Source organism: Bos indicus x Bos taurus, chromosome 14 (genome assembly GCF_003369695.1).
Source record: "Bos indicus x Bos taurus breed Angus x Brahman F1 hybrid chromosome 14, Bos_hybrid_MaternalHap_v2.0, whole genome shotgun sequence".
NCBI classification, from domain to species: domain Eukaryota; kingdom Metazoa; phylum Chordata; class Mammalia; order Artiodactyla; family Bovidae; genus Bos; species Bos indicus x Bos taurus.
In genome coordinates this window covers 81168326-81183747 of record NC_040089.1, presented here as the reverse complement: position 1 = coordinate 81183747, position 15422 = coordinate 81168326, and the positions used below count along the sequence as shown (strand labels likewise).

At 45.8% G+C, this 15422-nt stretch overlaps 1 protein-coding gene across 10 annotated transcripts in view; it reads left to right on the top strand.

Annotated features, from left to right (window-relative positions):
- The window catches only part of ENPP2 (ectonucleotide pyrophosphatase/phosphodiesterase 2), a 135458-nt gene extending 126854 nt beyond the window's left edge, over nucleotides 1–8604 (top strand). For all 10 annotated transcript variants that reach the window (XM_027561677.1, XM_027561674.1, XM_027561673.1 and 7 more), the window contains 2 exons: nucleotides 308–464; nucleotides 8003–8604. In XM_027561677.1, coding sequence (XP_027417478.1) covers nucleotides 308–464; nucleotides 8003–8173 — 328 coding nt within the window. In that variant the 3' untranslated portion in view covers nucleotides 8174–8604. The remainder of the gene's footprint in view (nucleotides 1–307; nucleotides 465–8002) is intronic.
- The last annotated feature ends 6818 nt before the right edge of the window (nucleotides 8605–15422 follow it).

The window sequence follows — 15422 nt, the reverse complement described above, 5'->3', positions numbered from 1 at the left end:
CGGCGCTTACCGACTCTTGCTGCCTCCATTGCTACTCCGTTGACCTGTCATTGTATCCAGCCTCTGAGTCTGGGTTCAGGCGGTTTTCCTTTGTCTCGAGTATCTTTTCTGCTCTGCCAGGTTGAGAGAAAGGAGATATTGGGCATTGAAAACATTATATTCAAAGACAGAGAAGTGGGTAACGCTGTAAGTGAGAAAGCGACTCCCTTGGGAGGGATGTCCTGACAGTCGCTGGGGCAGCGTTCACTGACCACCCTTCACAAAGCGCTCTCCGTCAGCCCTAACTCGTCTTGCTTCCCCGTGCCAGGTACGTGGAGGGCAGCTCCGTCCCCGTGCCCACCCACTACTACAGCATCCTCACCAGCTGCCTGGACTTCACGCAGCCTGCCGACCGCTGCGACGGGCCGCTCTCCGTGTCCGCCTTCGTGCTGCCCCACAGGCCCGACAACGACGAGAGCTGCAACGTGAGTGCAGACATGGCGGCCCTCGAGGCTGCCGCTTCCGCTTCCGCCCGCGCTCCTTTATCTCACGCGCATTTCCTGCCCCATTTTCATTGCTTTAAAAGTCTCTGTATTGTTATTGTTTTTTTTTAATTTACTTGTTTAATTTTATTTATTTTTTTAGGTTTTGTTCAGCAAGTACATAGGTACTTATTATTTATTATCATTATTATTATCCAAACTAGAACATTTCTGGAAGTGAAGGGAGGATGCTATGAAATAACAACTGCAGACAGCAGGGATGAGCCAAGCTTAAATGAGGGGCACAGTTTCACCCTGTGTGTAAGGCATAAGGGGAACTTGTTTAATTGTAGCTGGAGGATCATCGCTTCACAATGGTGTGATGGTTCTTCCGTGCGTCCGTGTGAGCCGGCCCGAAGCGCACACGGGTGTCCCCCCCCACCTCACCCCTCCCGGTGGTCACGGAGCCCCGGCTTCGGGTGCCCCGCGTCCCACATCACACTCCCTCTGGCGATCTGTTTTACGTTTGGTAATGTATATGTTTCAGTGCTATTCTCTCAAATCATCCCACCTTCTTCTGTTATTATTTTGTAATTGGAATATACGTGCTTTACAGTGTTGTGTTCGTTTCTACTATACAATGAAGTGAATCAGCTATATGTATACGTATTAAATAAAACGGGACAAATGACTGTGCGTCAAGTTTATAACATAACTGCGCAGAGAAAAGAATTCAAATAAACTATATGTATTCTGACTGTAGGGCTTCCGACGTGGTGCTAGTGGTAAAGAACCCGCCTGCCAATGCAGGAGACATAAGAGACGCACGTTTGATCCCTGAGTCAGGAAGATCCCCTGGAGAAGGGTATGGCAGCCCACTCCAGTATTCCTGCCTGGAGAATCCCATGGACGCAGGAGCCTGGAGGGCTAGAGTGCATAGGGTTGCAAAGAGTCAGACACAGCTGAAGCGACTGAGCACACGTGCACTCTGACCATACTCCCTTAATGGGATACAGTTCAAGAACAAATAAAGCAAGCAAAGAAAATTTGAACTTTACACAGTAGATTTGGTGTTGCTAGTGATGTTGATATTTTAATTTTGAAAATTAAAAAAATGTACTGTTATAAAAAAGCAGTGTCCTTTGGGATTTGCTGACAGAATTCATCTTTGTGTCTTAAATTATATCCCCACCCTTGAACTAGAACACACTTATTATAAAACATTTGGACTATACAAATGGGGATACAAGTTGAGTCTTGGGAAAGGACCCAACAAAACTGCCAAACACTTGGGAACTCTGAGTCCTAATGGCATTTTATTTTTCAATGTAAGGGTATTGTGCATTTAATTAAGTTCTATTTCAGTGTTTGCTCTTGACAAATGATAAAAGTGCTCAAATGTCTTCAGTTTTGCAAAAGACAAATATATTTTGAAAACAGTGAAAAGCAGCACAACTTTGGTAGTTACTGAAATGAGGGAAGAGCAGCCAGGAGCTCATTATATCATTCACTCTACTTTTGTGGATGTTTGAAAATTTCATTAATAAAAACTTCTTAATTTTTTTTGTGTTGGAGTACAGCCAATCACTCTGGAGAAGGAAATGGCAACCCACTCCAGTATTCTTGCCTGGAGAATCCCATGGACAGGAGATCCTGGTAGGTTATAGTGCACGGGGCTGCAGAGAGACCCAACTTAGTGACTAAAACGACAACAATAGCTAATTAACAAATGTGGAAGTTTCAGATGACGGCAAAGGGATTCATTTTGGGATATATATATATTTCCCCCCAAATTCCCCTACCATCTAGGCTGCCACATAACACTGAGCAGAGTTCCCTGTGCTACACAGTAGGAATTTGTTGGTTATCCATTTTTAAATATAGACACAAACACACAGGAATGTATGCTCTACACATCAGACTTTGATTTACTACTAGTTGTAAGGGCAGGTGTAACAGGTCACCCCATTCTTAAATAGCACTCGATTCACTTACTCCAACATGAAAGCTGGACGGCAGGATGAAAAAGGCCCAGGAAGGCAGACAGGAGCCATGCTGTGTGCGCCTGGCTCTGGTCTAATGCTGCGCTTGGGGGCAAATCGTGTGACCACTCCAGGTCTCTTTAATGTGATGGAAACCTTGTGCTTCAACGTTGATTTTAGAGCAGTCCCTATGCTTTTGTTTATGGAAGGATCAGAGCTAAAATCTCCAGAAGAAAATTTTAGTCAACAGGCAGTGCTTCAATTCCTTAATTATTTATGTAAGGTACCCTGGGAGAAACCATGCTGTATTTAACATAGTCACCCCTCCAGGCAGCCTTCCAGGGGAGAGCAAATGAAACAAGCACAGAAACTGCTTCACTAAAAGGCAAAGAGCCTTAAGAATAGCTTCAAGACAGATTTTCAGCTTTGTGGACAAGGCAGTTTTGAGGCTAGGGCTTCAATTATAGGTGAAGATTGAGGCTCTGACCATCCTAAACAAAAAAAAATGGATGCAGGAAAAACTAGAAATTTGAAATATGGCTTAAAAAAAGCTAATTAAGTTTGCCCAGATTATTGGAAATGAAGATCATAGTGGGAGATAAGGTTTTAAATGTTTCGTAGAATCAAATTTGAAATAAAAGTCGTCAGGCCTTCCCTGCTGGTCTAATGGTTAAAACTCTGTGTTTCCAAAGCAGGGGGCCTGGTTTCCATCCCTGGTTGGGAAACTAAGATCCCACATTTCATGTGGCCAAAAATAATAATTAAAATAAAATAAAAATAGTCATAGCAGCCATAGTAGTAGTCGTTACCGTTGACTGAGTCCATGTTGACCATCCAGTACTGTGCAGTCTTGTCTCCTGTGTTATCTCTCATCATCTTATTACCCTATTAGGCGGGTGCGTATGGCCTCCTCCGCTTCCCCTTTTAGTAAGTCTTGAGAAACCTGTAGCTCATAAAGAAGTATGTAGCATGGTTATCTGGTTGCCTTCAACCTCGTGGGTAGAAGAGCAGAACTTTAGATTCAAGACTCTGTTTTCAAAAGCCCGTCCTCTTTCAAATCTGTCAGATTTCTATAGTGTAAGCTTGGAGCCTTAGCATTTTTTGCTTATTGCACTGACATTAGTGAAGTGAAAGATGGACTGTGTAGTCCATGGGATTCTCCAGGCCAGAACCCTGGAGTGGGTAGCCTTTCCCTTCTCCAGGGATCTTCCCAACCCAGGTCTCCTGCATTGCAGACTGATTCTTTACCAGCTGAGCCACAAAGATAACCACAAAAAATGTTTAGACATAAGAGCAATATTTTGGCCTCTGTTTTGGGAGATAAATTAGAATTGGAGGAAATGAAGCATGGTCCTCAAAGGGCTTTTGGCGGGGATTCCAAAGATTGAGGTAACAGAACTTGAACTGGGGTGTGGTCTTGGAAATTTCTAAAGGAAGGTGGAAGGCAGCAATATTGTATTGCAAGAATCAATAAGATCTTAGAAATAACTGGATGGGAGGTGGAGAAGCAAGGGAGTGTCAAGTGCAAGAGGAACTATCCTCAACTGATTGGCTTGACCTTCTCAATTCTGATTGTCTGCACCCCACAGGAGTAGCTAATGGTGTACCGGGGTGGGGGGGCGTGTAATACGTCTGGATCTGAACTTCAGTTTTACTGAAATATTGTTGTGGGGAGGTAACATTTTTTCAAAAAAGTAAACACATATTTTATGGGGTGAAATTCAAAATTGCCATACATGTTTAAGACAAGGCAGAGACTACAAAGACATTTTGGACTTAAGCCATGGAAGAGACACCTAAGTTCTTGAGGGAAAGGTTTTCACATTTTCCTGTCATTTGGGGAATTTGGTGATGGGGGAGCTTGAAAACATTATTCTGAACTCAGCTCAAAGGCAGATTTTTATTCTTCCCAATGTTATGTCTGACGATACCCACTGATGTCCCACATGTCTTCCTCCCTGCCCAGAGCTTAGAGGTGTTTCTTGTAGTGCTCATGGCCAGCATGCTTCTTACTGAAGAGCCCCCTGCCACATAGACAGCTGTCTGTGCTTTCTTTTATTTTGTTAAATTGAAGTAAAATTTCTTTACAATGCTGTTAGTTTCTGTTGTACAATGAAATTAACCAACCGTACATATTATAGCCCCTCCCTCTTGGACCATCCCTCCCATCCATCCAACCCTTCCAGGTCATCCCAGAGCACCGAGCTGTGCTCCCTGGGCTTTATAGCAGGTCCCCACTAGCTACCTACTTTACACATGGTAGCATATATATCGGAGAAGGCAATGGCACACCACTCTAGTACTCTTGCTTGGAAAATCCCATGGACCGAGGAGCCTGGTGGGCTGCAGTCAATGGGGTCACTAAGAGTCGGACACAACTGAGTGACTTCACTTTCACTTTTCACTTTCATGCATTGGAGAAGGAAATGGCAGCCCACTCCAGTGTTCTTGCCTGGAGAATCCCAGGGACAGGGGAGCCTGGTGGGCTGCTGTCTATGGGGTCGCACAGAGTCGGACACGACTGAAGCGACTTAGCAGCAGCAGCAGTGTATATATGTCAATCCCAACCTGCCACTTCGTCCCATCCTCCCCTTCGTGCCCCTGACTGGGTCCACATGTCCGTTCTCTACATCTGCATCTCTATTCTTGCCCTGGAAATAGGTTCATCTGTACCGTTTTTCTAGATTCCACGTATATGCATTAATAGACAATATTTGTTCTTCTCTTTCTGACTTCACTCTGTGTGACAGACTCTAGGTCCATCCACATCTCTACAGATAACCCAGTTTCATTCTTTTTTCTGACTGAGCTATGTCCCATTGTATATACAGACCACATCTTTTTTTTCCATTCCTCTGTTAATGGGCATTTAGGTTGTTCCCATGAGCTGGGTTTGGTCAACAGTGCTGCAGTGAGCACAGGGGTACGCGTATCATTTTGAATTACATCCTTACTTTAAGGTCCACCTTAAAACTGCTGGGACTTGAATTCACGAGCTCGTTTGGGCGGAAGGCAGGTGAAGAATAAATGTCCATATCGAAAACAAAAAACAAACACGAAGCAAGTCCCTGGATTATGCTTTCATTTGCATTAGTGTGTAAAGTTATTTATTTTTAAAGTTTTTCTTTTCCTCTCTTGGCTCACTTGAGCTTTTATTCGACTTTTATTAGTTTCGCATTTCATACTAGAGCCTCCTGCAGCAAATACTTCAGTGGGTTGCCGGCTAGCAAGGGGCAGAAGTCATTTTCTTCCTTGTATCGTAGCCCGGTATTTTGACTAATTGGAGGCTGGATTTTAGCCTGTGAGAACCAGAGGAGAATGCCTCTCAGATGAAATTGGCAAATCATTTCCCTAGGAAAGAAACAGCAAAAGACAGATTTTTCCCCAAATTCTTATAATCCCAGCTGGCCATTATTTAAATTAGGAAAAACCTTTTCACCCCTTGTCCACACATTCAAAAGACTGCGTTTACAAAGGAAACATTAAACTTACTGACCATTGAAAAATCAAATGAATGAGTCAAATATGAAAATTCTCCCAAAATATCTCTTCGTGCTTACTCTGCTTACTCTGAGGGGGTCCCGATCCACTTGGAGACCTCCTACTTCGTTAATTACATGGTCACACTGAGGACTGGTCAGTACCGTTGTGGGCAGAGTTATATTTAGGCCTGTCCTTTCCTATGAATCGCAGAGATCTTGGTCAGCCTGGGTGAGGAGGGTGAGGCGTGGAGGGTTAAAATCCTTATTTCCCCCAGCCTCCAAAGCAATTTCTTCCTGTTTCTTCCTTTTGCCGGGGATGGCCAGGCATCAGTTTCCTGAACCAACACCCTCCTGGACGTATTTAGCACTGGCATGAGCTGCCAGAGCGCCCTGTCCAGGCCCATGTGGGTTGGAGCTTTCCGAGAAAACCCAGTGCAGGTTCTTGGGCTTTGGTGTAGCTCACGGAGACTGCCTGCGGTGGAAGACTCGGGCGCAGGCGTGCCTGAGCTGTCTCAGTCCTGGGACATGCAGCTACCCTTCCACTTGTAGAAAGACTCTTGGCAGCCGTTGCAATTTGGGAATGAGATTATTTGCAAAGACCCTCCCGCCCCATCTCTTCTCTGAAGGTAGACATTTCCTCACATTCTCAAGGATCTCAGATCTCATTCTTTCTCTCAACTTCCCTCAAAAGTGAAAACTATTTTTTAAAAGTAAAGACTGCTTTGTGGGCATTATTTTTCTTTCTTTCTTCTTTCTTTGCTAATTAATCATTGATTTATTTGGCTGCACCAGGTCTTAGCTGTGGCATGTGGGATACGGTTCCCTGACCAGGGATCAAACCTGAGCCCCCTGCTCTGGGAGCGCAGAGTCTCAGCCACTGGACCACCAGGGAGGTCCCAGCTTTACTTTTTTCATTTCTCCTTAGATGTGAAATCGGAGAAGGCAATGGCACCCCACTCCAGTACTCTTGCCTGGAAAATCCCATGGATGGAGGAGCCTGGTGGGCTGCAGTCCATGGGGTCGCTGAGGGTCAGACATGACTGAGCGACTTCACTTTCACTTTTCACTTTCATGCATTGGAGAAGGAAATGGCAACCCACTCTGGTGTTCTTGCCTGGAGAATCCCAGGGATGGGGGAGCCTGGCGGGCTGCTGTCTCTGGGGTCGCACAGAGTCGGACACGACTGAAGCGACTTAGCAGCAGCAGTAGATGTGAAATAAATTATTTAGTGTGAGACATTTAAATGTCTTTCATCTTGAGTTTGGGCCAATGAGGCGATTCTTCACAAGCAGTTAAGACAGAGATTTCCTTTCTTCCCATCCTGGGAACACCCGTGATGGTTTTTTTCACTCTCACCCCCTTCTTCCTTCCTGTCCTTCCTCCTGCCCCGGGAGCTGCAGTAAACGTTATTCTTTTTGTGTACCAATGAAGAAAAGGAGGCCAGGAGTTTAGAGAGCTTGAGCGAGGTCTCCCAGGCAGGAAGGGGAACTGCATTTCCAACCCCAGCCTCTTGGGCCCCAAAGTGCTAGGTGTATTCACTGGGCGGCGCAATTGATACGAGTTGAGTCAAATGCATGGCAATCTCAATCCGTTGCAGCCTAATAGGTGACGTCATCAATCTAGCATGTTCTTCAGAAGCTCCAGGGGTGCACACACGTCATGTGCGTTGCGCACAAGCTCTGCACTCCCCGGGGGAGGCTCCAGTCCTGCGCTGTGCTCCTTACTGCAATTCGACCTCGGGGGAGAGAGACAAATGACTGATTTCTCCAGGGCTTTGCGCTCTCCCTATCTTGACTTCTGTTCTGAGGACCCATTGAGTCAAATGTCCTCTTGCACCACACCTCTCTTTTATTCAGTCCAGCTAACTGCCGTTGAAAATGTTTACAGCCGAGGGCTGGTATTTGTGGTGTGTTGTGGCAGGGATGTGGGAGCTGCGGGGAATCCAAGGAGGAAGAAAACACCTTGGCTTTGGGTGCAGGAGTTCACAGAGGTCGTGTGTGGACTCAGAACAAACGGAGCGTTTGGAGAAACGCCTTTGGAAAACTGTGACTCTGATTGTCTTTCCTTTCTGTGGCAGAGCTCAGAGGACGAGTCGAAATGGGTTGAAGAGCTTCTCAAGATGCACACAGCGCGGGTGCGGGACATCGAGCATCTCACCAGCCTGGACTTCTTCCGCAAGACCAGCCGCAGCTACCCAGAAATTCTGACCCTAAAGACGTACCTGCAGACGTATGAGAGCGAGATCTAGCCTTCCGGTCCTCTCCGCTGCAGGCTTATCAACTGGTGTATATTTTTATATTGTTTTTGTATTTATTAATTTGAAACCAGGACATTAAAAAAAACGCTAGTATTTTAATCCTGTACCAAATCTGACATCTTACGCCTGAATGACTCCACTGTTTTCCTCTAATGCCTGATTTAGGTAGTCCTGTGTTTTGAGTAGAGCTTGTAATAATTACCGCAGCTTGCATTTTTAGTGGAAGCTTCTAAAGGGTGCTGCATATTCCATATTTGCATTGAGGAAATCTCAATCTTCCAATGCACAGTTGCTACATTTAATCCCGTACTGTATTAAAATACTGATTTTGTAAAGTTGCATTCATTTATTGTTAATTATGACAGACATATTTAAACCTTATAGGCCAATCTTAAATATAATAAATCACACATTCAGTTTTTTTTCCTGGTTTTATTTGGCCTTTGTTTCATATAAATTAGAGAGTTTGCTTCTAGTGTGTTTCATGCATGAAAAGGATACATTTCTTGTACTGGGCCCTCTTCCTAGTTGGATATAGTTTACGTAGACAAAGGGACGTCCTTAATAGTCCACCATGGTGGCTTGAATGAGGTAGAGGATGTATTGATACATATCTGTGGGATATCAGAAGGACAGAGGGAGAAGGGAACCAGAACTCCTGAATATCTTCTCACCTATCTACTTTAAAAAGTATTTTGAACGTTGGAAGAACAGGTTCTTTTGATCAAGTTGTTTCAAAGCTTTTATTGGACTTAAGTGAGAGTGTACTAAGCATATGTTCTGTATAAGTATCAACCTAAGAACCAGGAAGGATATAAAGAGAAATAAGACACTGAGATGATATACAGGCATAAAAGTATATTTTAACTAATCAAGGCAGAGAGTAATAAACGCTAAGTGAACAGTGTTAGGATAACACAATATGACAGAAGGGTTTGAATGATAGATGGGGTGATTTTTGATGGACCCAATTGTGGCCATAAATAATAATGAAGCACAAAGTGAGGAAGTCATTCAGAGACTTTCTGTCTTTCTGATTGTGTTATGGATAAAGATGCATCTCAGTACTGCCGTATTTTTAACAGTTAATAATATTCTCTAAAAAAATAAAAGAATAGCACGTTAAAATTTTCCTTTAAAAATAAATGTGCTTAAGGGAACTTCCCTACTGGTCCACTGGCTAAGACTCCTGCTCCCAATGCAGAGCGCCTGCGTTCCATCCTGGTCAGGGCACTAGATCCTCTGTGCCCAAACTAAAAGGTAAGATGCCACCCGCCCCAACGAAGGTCGAAGGTCCTGCGTGCCACAGCCAAGACCAGGGGCAGCCAAAGAAATAAATACTAAAACCACTTGTTTGCTTAAGAAGGAAGTCTTTGTGTTAAGAAGTACATAACAGAAGCAGGACAGATGGTATACGGACAGTGTGGAGATGGGAAAAATCATGAAAGTGGTGTGAGAAAACTGATGCTTGGGAACGCAGCTACAGGAGTACACTGGAAGAGTGCCCTGGTAACACTGATGGCAGCTGTATTTATCCAGCAACCGCTATGTGCCACGCACATCTCTGGCCCTTGTAAGCTCAGGGACGATTTTATGGAAAAGCGAAGAGGTGGAGGTGGGGAGGGGCAAGGCTGGAACTGGGCTCTGGAGTTTGGGGTAAATAGGGTGGGAGTGAAACCATAGGTAATTATTACTCAAATCCATTTCACCTGCCTTCACAAATCAAGGTCATCAAAACACTTGCATGGCCTCCAAGTGGCACGTGGCCTAAACAATAAGATGTTTGCCCAGGTTGTTTCCCTGGAACTTGGAGTCAGCTGTGTCTAATTCACGCTGAGACTGCGCAACACTGCGGTTAAGACGATAGGACCCCCAACCCTCCAACTGGGCATGCGCGAACGCCCACTCTCAGCGACCTTCCGACGTCACAGAGCCGGAAGTTCCCCTTGCAGTTCGTGCTCTGCGCCTCCGGGTTTTGAACGTGCAGAGGCCTGTGGCTTAGTCACAGCTGCACAGAGGATGTCTGTGAACCGTCATCCATCACCCCTCCCAGGGATCCTCCTGCTCCCCAAGCCCCAGACCACCCTGCCTCTTCAGTTTCTTATCCCATAAACACCCCAAGCTCCTTGCCTTCTGGGAGATGGATCTGACATGTCTCTTCACTTGGTTGCCTTTCAAATAAATCATCTCTCTGCTGTGTTACTGTGTCTCATCATTTTAACCTGCCGTCCATCAGACAGAACATATCTGGTTTGGCAACAGGAGTGTGGTAGAGATGAACTGGTGTATCACTTACTGTTCATTTAGCATCATGTCATGATTAATTGATCGTCTACGACATGCCAGGACCTATGCCTGCTGTTGAGGATGAAACTAAATATGCTCCTCACAGAATTTGCACGTTAGTGGGAGAACAAGAGCCATTCAAAAACCGCAGGACCTCGTTGTGATCCGTGCAGAGAATCAAACAGGTGCTGAGGGGCAAGGCGGTGGAAAGAGAAGCGGCTTCGATGACAATACAGCTAACACTTGAGGATGTGAAAAGCTGCCTCAAGAGCAGAGATAAGGAAGAGGCTGCCCAGCGACTGGGGAATTCTCGACCCGGAAGTAGATGCCTCGGCCAGGTGCTCTTGCCTGAGAGGTCTCGCAACAGGAAAGGCTGATGAGGGATACGGTCCTGCCCCGAGAAGTCAGCCTACAGACTTTGGGAGGGGCCCAAACAGGGCGAAGTCATCAGCCCTCCGGAGACCTTCTCATTGGAATCCATGAGATGGAGAAGGCACTGGCACCCCTCTCCAGTACTCTTGCCTGGAAAATTGTATGGACAGAGGAGCCTGGTGGGCTGCAGTCCATGGGGTCGCTGAGGGTCGGACACGACTGAGCGACTTCACGTTCACTTTTCACTTTCATGCACTGGAGAAGGAAATGGCAACCCACTCCAGTGTTCTTGCCTGGAGAATCCCAGGGACGGGGGAGCCTGGTGGGCTGCCATCTGTGGGGTCGCACAGAGTCAGACACGACTGACGCGACTTATAAGCAGCAAACAGAAGTCATCAGCCTTCCAGCGTCCTTCTCACTGGAATCCATGAGAAGGATGAACAACACACCTGCCGCCAAGAAGGACGCTGAGGCAGAACGATTGGCCAAAGACAACCGGAAGCTGCCCCCACTCCCGTAAAACCCCTGCCTGCAAGCCCCAGGGCAGAGCAGTTCTCCTGGTTCTCTCACCCTGCCATTCTCCACCCGCGTGCCCCTTTCCAGTAAAATCTTTTGCATGGTCAGTGCGTGTGTCTCCTTGGAAAATGCACTTCTGAGCGTTAGACAGGAGCCCACTGTCAGGCCCTGGTGGGGGTCCCCCTTCCTGCAATACAAGGACTAGGGTGAGAAAGACTTGGGCATGTGTGAGGGTCTGAAAGAAAACAGGTGTGCCCAGACACGACGGTGGGGTTGTCAGGGAACGGGTCAGCAGATCCTTGTGGGGACCGTCGAGGGGTCTACGTGCAAGGGAAATAATTGAGAAGTCACAGGGGATGGCAGGGTATACGACAGGCTTCCATTTAAGATTCAGTATACTGGCCTGGATATGCCGTAATTCTATGGCCTCCTCTCAATGTCATTCCACAAAATGCAACTGATACTAGAGAGTCCACCCATTTAGGTGCAATAATTCTGCACTAATACTCCGAACGGCAAGATAGAAGGGTCTGTCCCATTTTGAAGAACTATTTGCTAGCTCCTTGCGTAGCTAGACTTGCACTTCCCCTCAGACTGAACTCTTCTCAAAATAGACTATACCTGAGGCTTTGGGGGTGAGCAGTTGGCAGATTTAGTTGAGCACTGCTCCTCTATTTTTAATCCTTAGGTCAAGCCTCCTTTCTCAGAAATAAACTGCATACCAACCAGCGTGTATTTCAGGTGAGCGGTTTTGCCGACAAACACATGTCATTCATTGGGGGTTATTTATGAAAGTCTCTGAATGGACAGGGACTCTGTTAAAATGAGGTCTGGAAGATTATTTTAAGTTGGAGGTATTTTTTAAATTTTTTTTTATTTTGAGACCTTGGTCCATTCATACTTTCATTGAGCAAGCTGCCAACTTCTTGCGAGCATGGTGGTCCTGTTTTAGCGGATAGCTTCAGAAACTGCCTCTCTAAAACGAGCTCACTGCAAACAGGGTGAACCAGGAAAGCGACCACAGAGTTTCTCAAGGGCAAAAACATTCTGAATTGTTCTTAAGAGAGCTGACTTTAAAAAAAAGAATCTCTGCACAAAAGCAGGGTTTGGTGTCCACTGGGTTTGCCCAGATTCCGGCCCGTTCCGCCTCGTCTGGGGAAGGGCTGCTGCGGACTGAGGATGTTCCTCCCTCCAGCTGTCTCTCTAGCTCTTTGCTGAGTCAGGTCGGGGCCGCCTTGTGGGTGGGAAGTGGTGAAGGCGACAGGAATTATCCCATGAGGGGAGGGATTGTCCGGGGCTGTGAGGAACAAGATCGAGCTGTTTGAGCTTGGAGATTGGGGTAAGCAGAGGGCTGCGACAGGGTCACCAGGAGCGTCAGGAGCTCCAACCTGGGTCGCATTTCTAGGAAGCATCTGTCCTTGATCCCTTCTGTCCCATCCATGTCCCCACCCCTGGCAGGACGTCTAGTTTCGGATGGAATGTGAAGGTGGACGTGGTGCCCTGGCCCTGTGAAGCTTTGCCGTCCGGCTCTTGGGAGCAGGCAAAGCTCCAATCCCTATGTGAGCTCTGGGCTCTGTTCCCACTAATTCCTTCACAGGGTTCTTTTCCTGCCTTTAGGTGGAAACTCAGGTGCTATTAATGTTCAGCTGAATACTTGAGACACTTGGCAGCGTTCTTTATGCGAAAATACCTAAGAAGTATTTTAACTTTAAAAGTCTTAAGGTATATTGGGTCATGCTCATGCATGCTAAGTGACTTCAGTTGTGTCTGACTCTCCATGACCCCATGGACTGTAGCCCACCAGGCTCCTCTGATCATGGGATTCTCCAGGCAAGAATACTGCAGGGGGTTGCCATGCCCTCCTCCGGGGCTAGTCCCTACCCAGGGTCAAGCCCAGGTCTCTTACGTCTTCTGTGTTGGCAAGCATGTTCTTTACCGCTAGCCCCGCCCTGGGAAGCCCATACTGGATCACACGTATGTGTTAAGATATAGTTACAGTGTAAAATGCCTTTAGTGAGAACAGTAATGAAGACTAACTCTACCTTAATATGGAAATTAGCCTTTATTAAGCAGCTGCTATATGCCAGACTATGAGCTAGTGCTCTTACCTAGGTTATGCTTTTCACTATCATGACAGCTCTGACGTACTTACTAAATCCCACACTTTACACCTGAGAAAAATTAGACTAATTGTAAAAAGATAAGTTGGTCAATGTCGTACAGATAAAGAGAAGAAAGGCAAGATTTGAGTCCTTCTCTGAGTCCAAGAGCCGTGCTAGTACTACGTACTACAGTGTCTTTGAGGCAGGAGGAGGAGAGGAACAAATCGGAAAGGACACTGAGAAGGGACGATATTCAAAGCAGTAAGACACCCGAAGAATTAGTAAAATGTCTTTCAGGGAGAAAATGATATAAGACAGTTCTAGCAGACACTTGCAAAACTATACATTCTGAGGGATTCACTGTCAGGGAATGGAAATTAGTTTCATGAAGCATCTCGTGCTAGGTTTGGAACGGGATATGGAGCCGGAAATTTAGGCTGGTCAGGCTGAGTTCAAGTAACAAGGGAGCTTGCTGAAAGGATTTAGGCTTCACGCTGATGGCTCTTGAAGTCCATTGAGAGAAATACAATTGGGACTGTGAATGAGGAAGCTCCGTCGTCTTTCAGTTCGTAGCACAATTTGGAGACATGTCCAGGATCGTGCGTTACTGTTACTGAATGTAAGGATGGAGGTCGAGACAATTTCACCAGTTTCGGGGATGAGTAGCGTCCCTGTGCTGTACGGCACGCGCCCAGTGGCCGTGCAGCCTCTCAGCACCAACGGCGCATGCCTGTCAGTCCCAGGCTCCCAGGACACCCTGCTCTTCCGGGTCCCCTTGGTATCCATACTTGTTCTCTACATCTGTGTCTCTATTTCTGCTTTTCGCATAAGGTCATTTGCACCATTACTCTAGATTTCACATACATGCATTAATACACGGTATTTGTTTTTCTCTTTCTGACTTAATTCACTCTGTATGACGTTCTCTGGGTCCAAAATGGAGGGGATATATGTAAATGTGTGTGTATGACTGATTCATTTTGCCATGCAGTAGAAGCTAATCCAGAGAAGCCAACGGCACCCACTCCAGTGCTCTTGCCTGGAAAATCCCATGGACGGAGGAGCCTGGTAGGCTGCAGTCCATGGGGTCGCAAAGAGTCAGACACGACTGAAGCGACTTAGCAGCAGCAGCAGCAGAAGCTAATACAATATTGTAAAGCAACTATCCAGCAATAAAAATTAATTAATAAAAAAAAGAAAATTTAGGGAAAATCTCTTATAGGCATGATTTTAATTTAATGTAATGAAATGGCAGTGAATAGATTTTTATCATGCAATAGACATTTTTGTATCTATACATAATTTTGAACTACATATGAAAAAATACAGTAACTCAAATTAATTTATTTATAACATATAATCAATGGCATTGTATTTCCTGGCTGTTAAAATTGTATTTTATAGTGTTAATAACAAACGTAATAAAAAGTATTTCCTTAAAAAATAAAATAAAATATATATTTAGTACATAAAAGTAGCTTTGGGGGCGGAAAGGAGGGGAAAGTTGGCAGATAAATGTGTGTGCCTGTGTGCTTAGTCCCTTCAGTTGTGTCTGTGTGAACCCATGGACTGTACCCAACAGGCTCCTCTGTCCCTGGGACTCTTCGGCAAGAACACTGGAGTGGGTTGCCATTCCATTCGCCAAGGGATCTTCTAGACCTGGGGATGGAACCCGGGTCTCCTGCATTGCAGGCAGATTCGTTGCCATCTGAGCCACCAGGGAAGCCTGACAGGTAAACAGGAGACTCAATACAGCAACAGAAAGAGGATAATAAGCATAATTCAGAGGCTTTTAGTTCTGGCAACTGGGGAGATGATGGGGCTGAAACCTCCAAATTCTCAGAAAAGGAACAGGTGGAAAGACGCTGGTGGAACAAGGAGATAATAGGTTATTAATTCATAAGGGCTGAAATGGAAGTGTGAATAAGCCATCTTGGTGAAAGTGATCAGGAAGCAGGCAGACA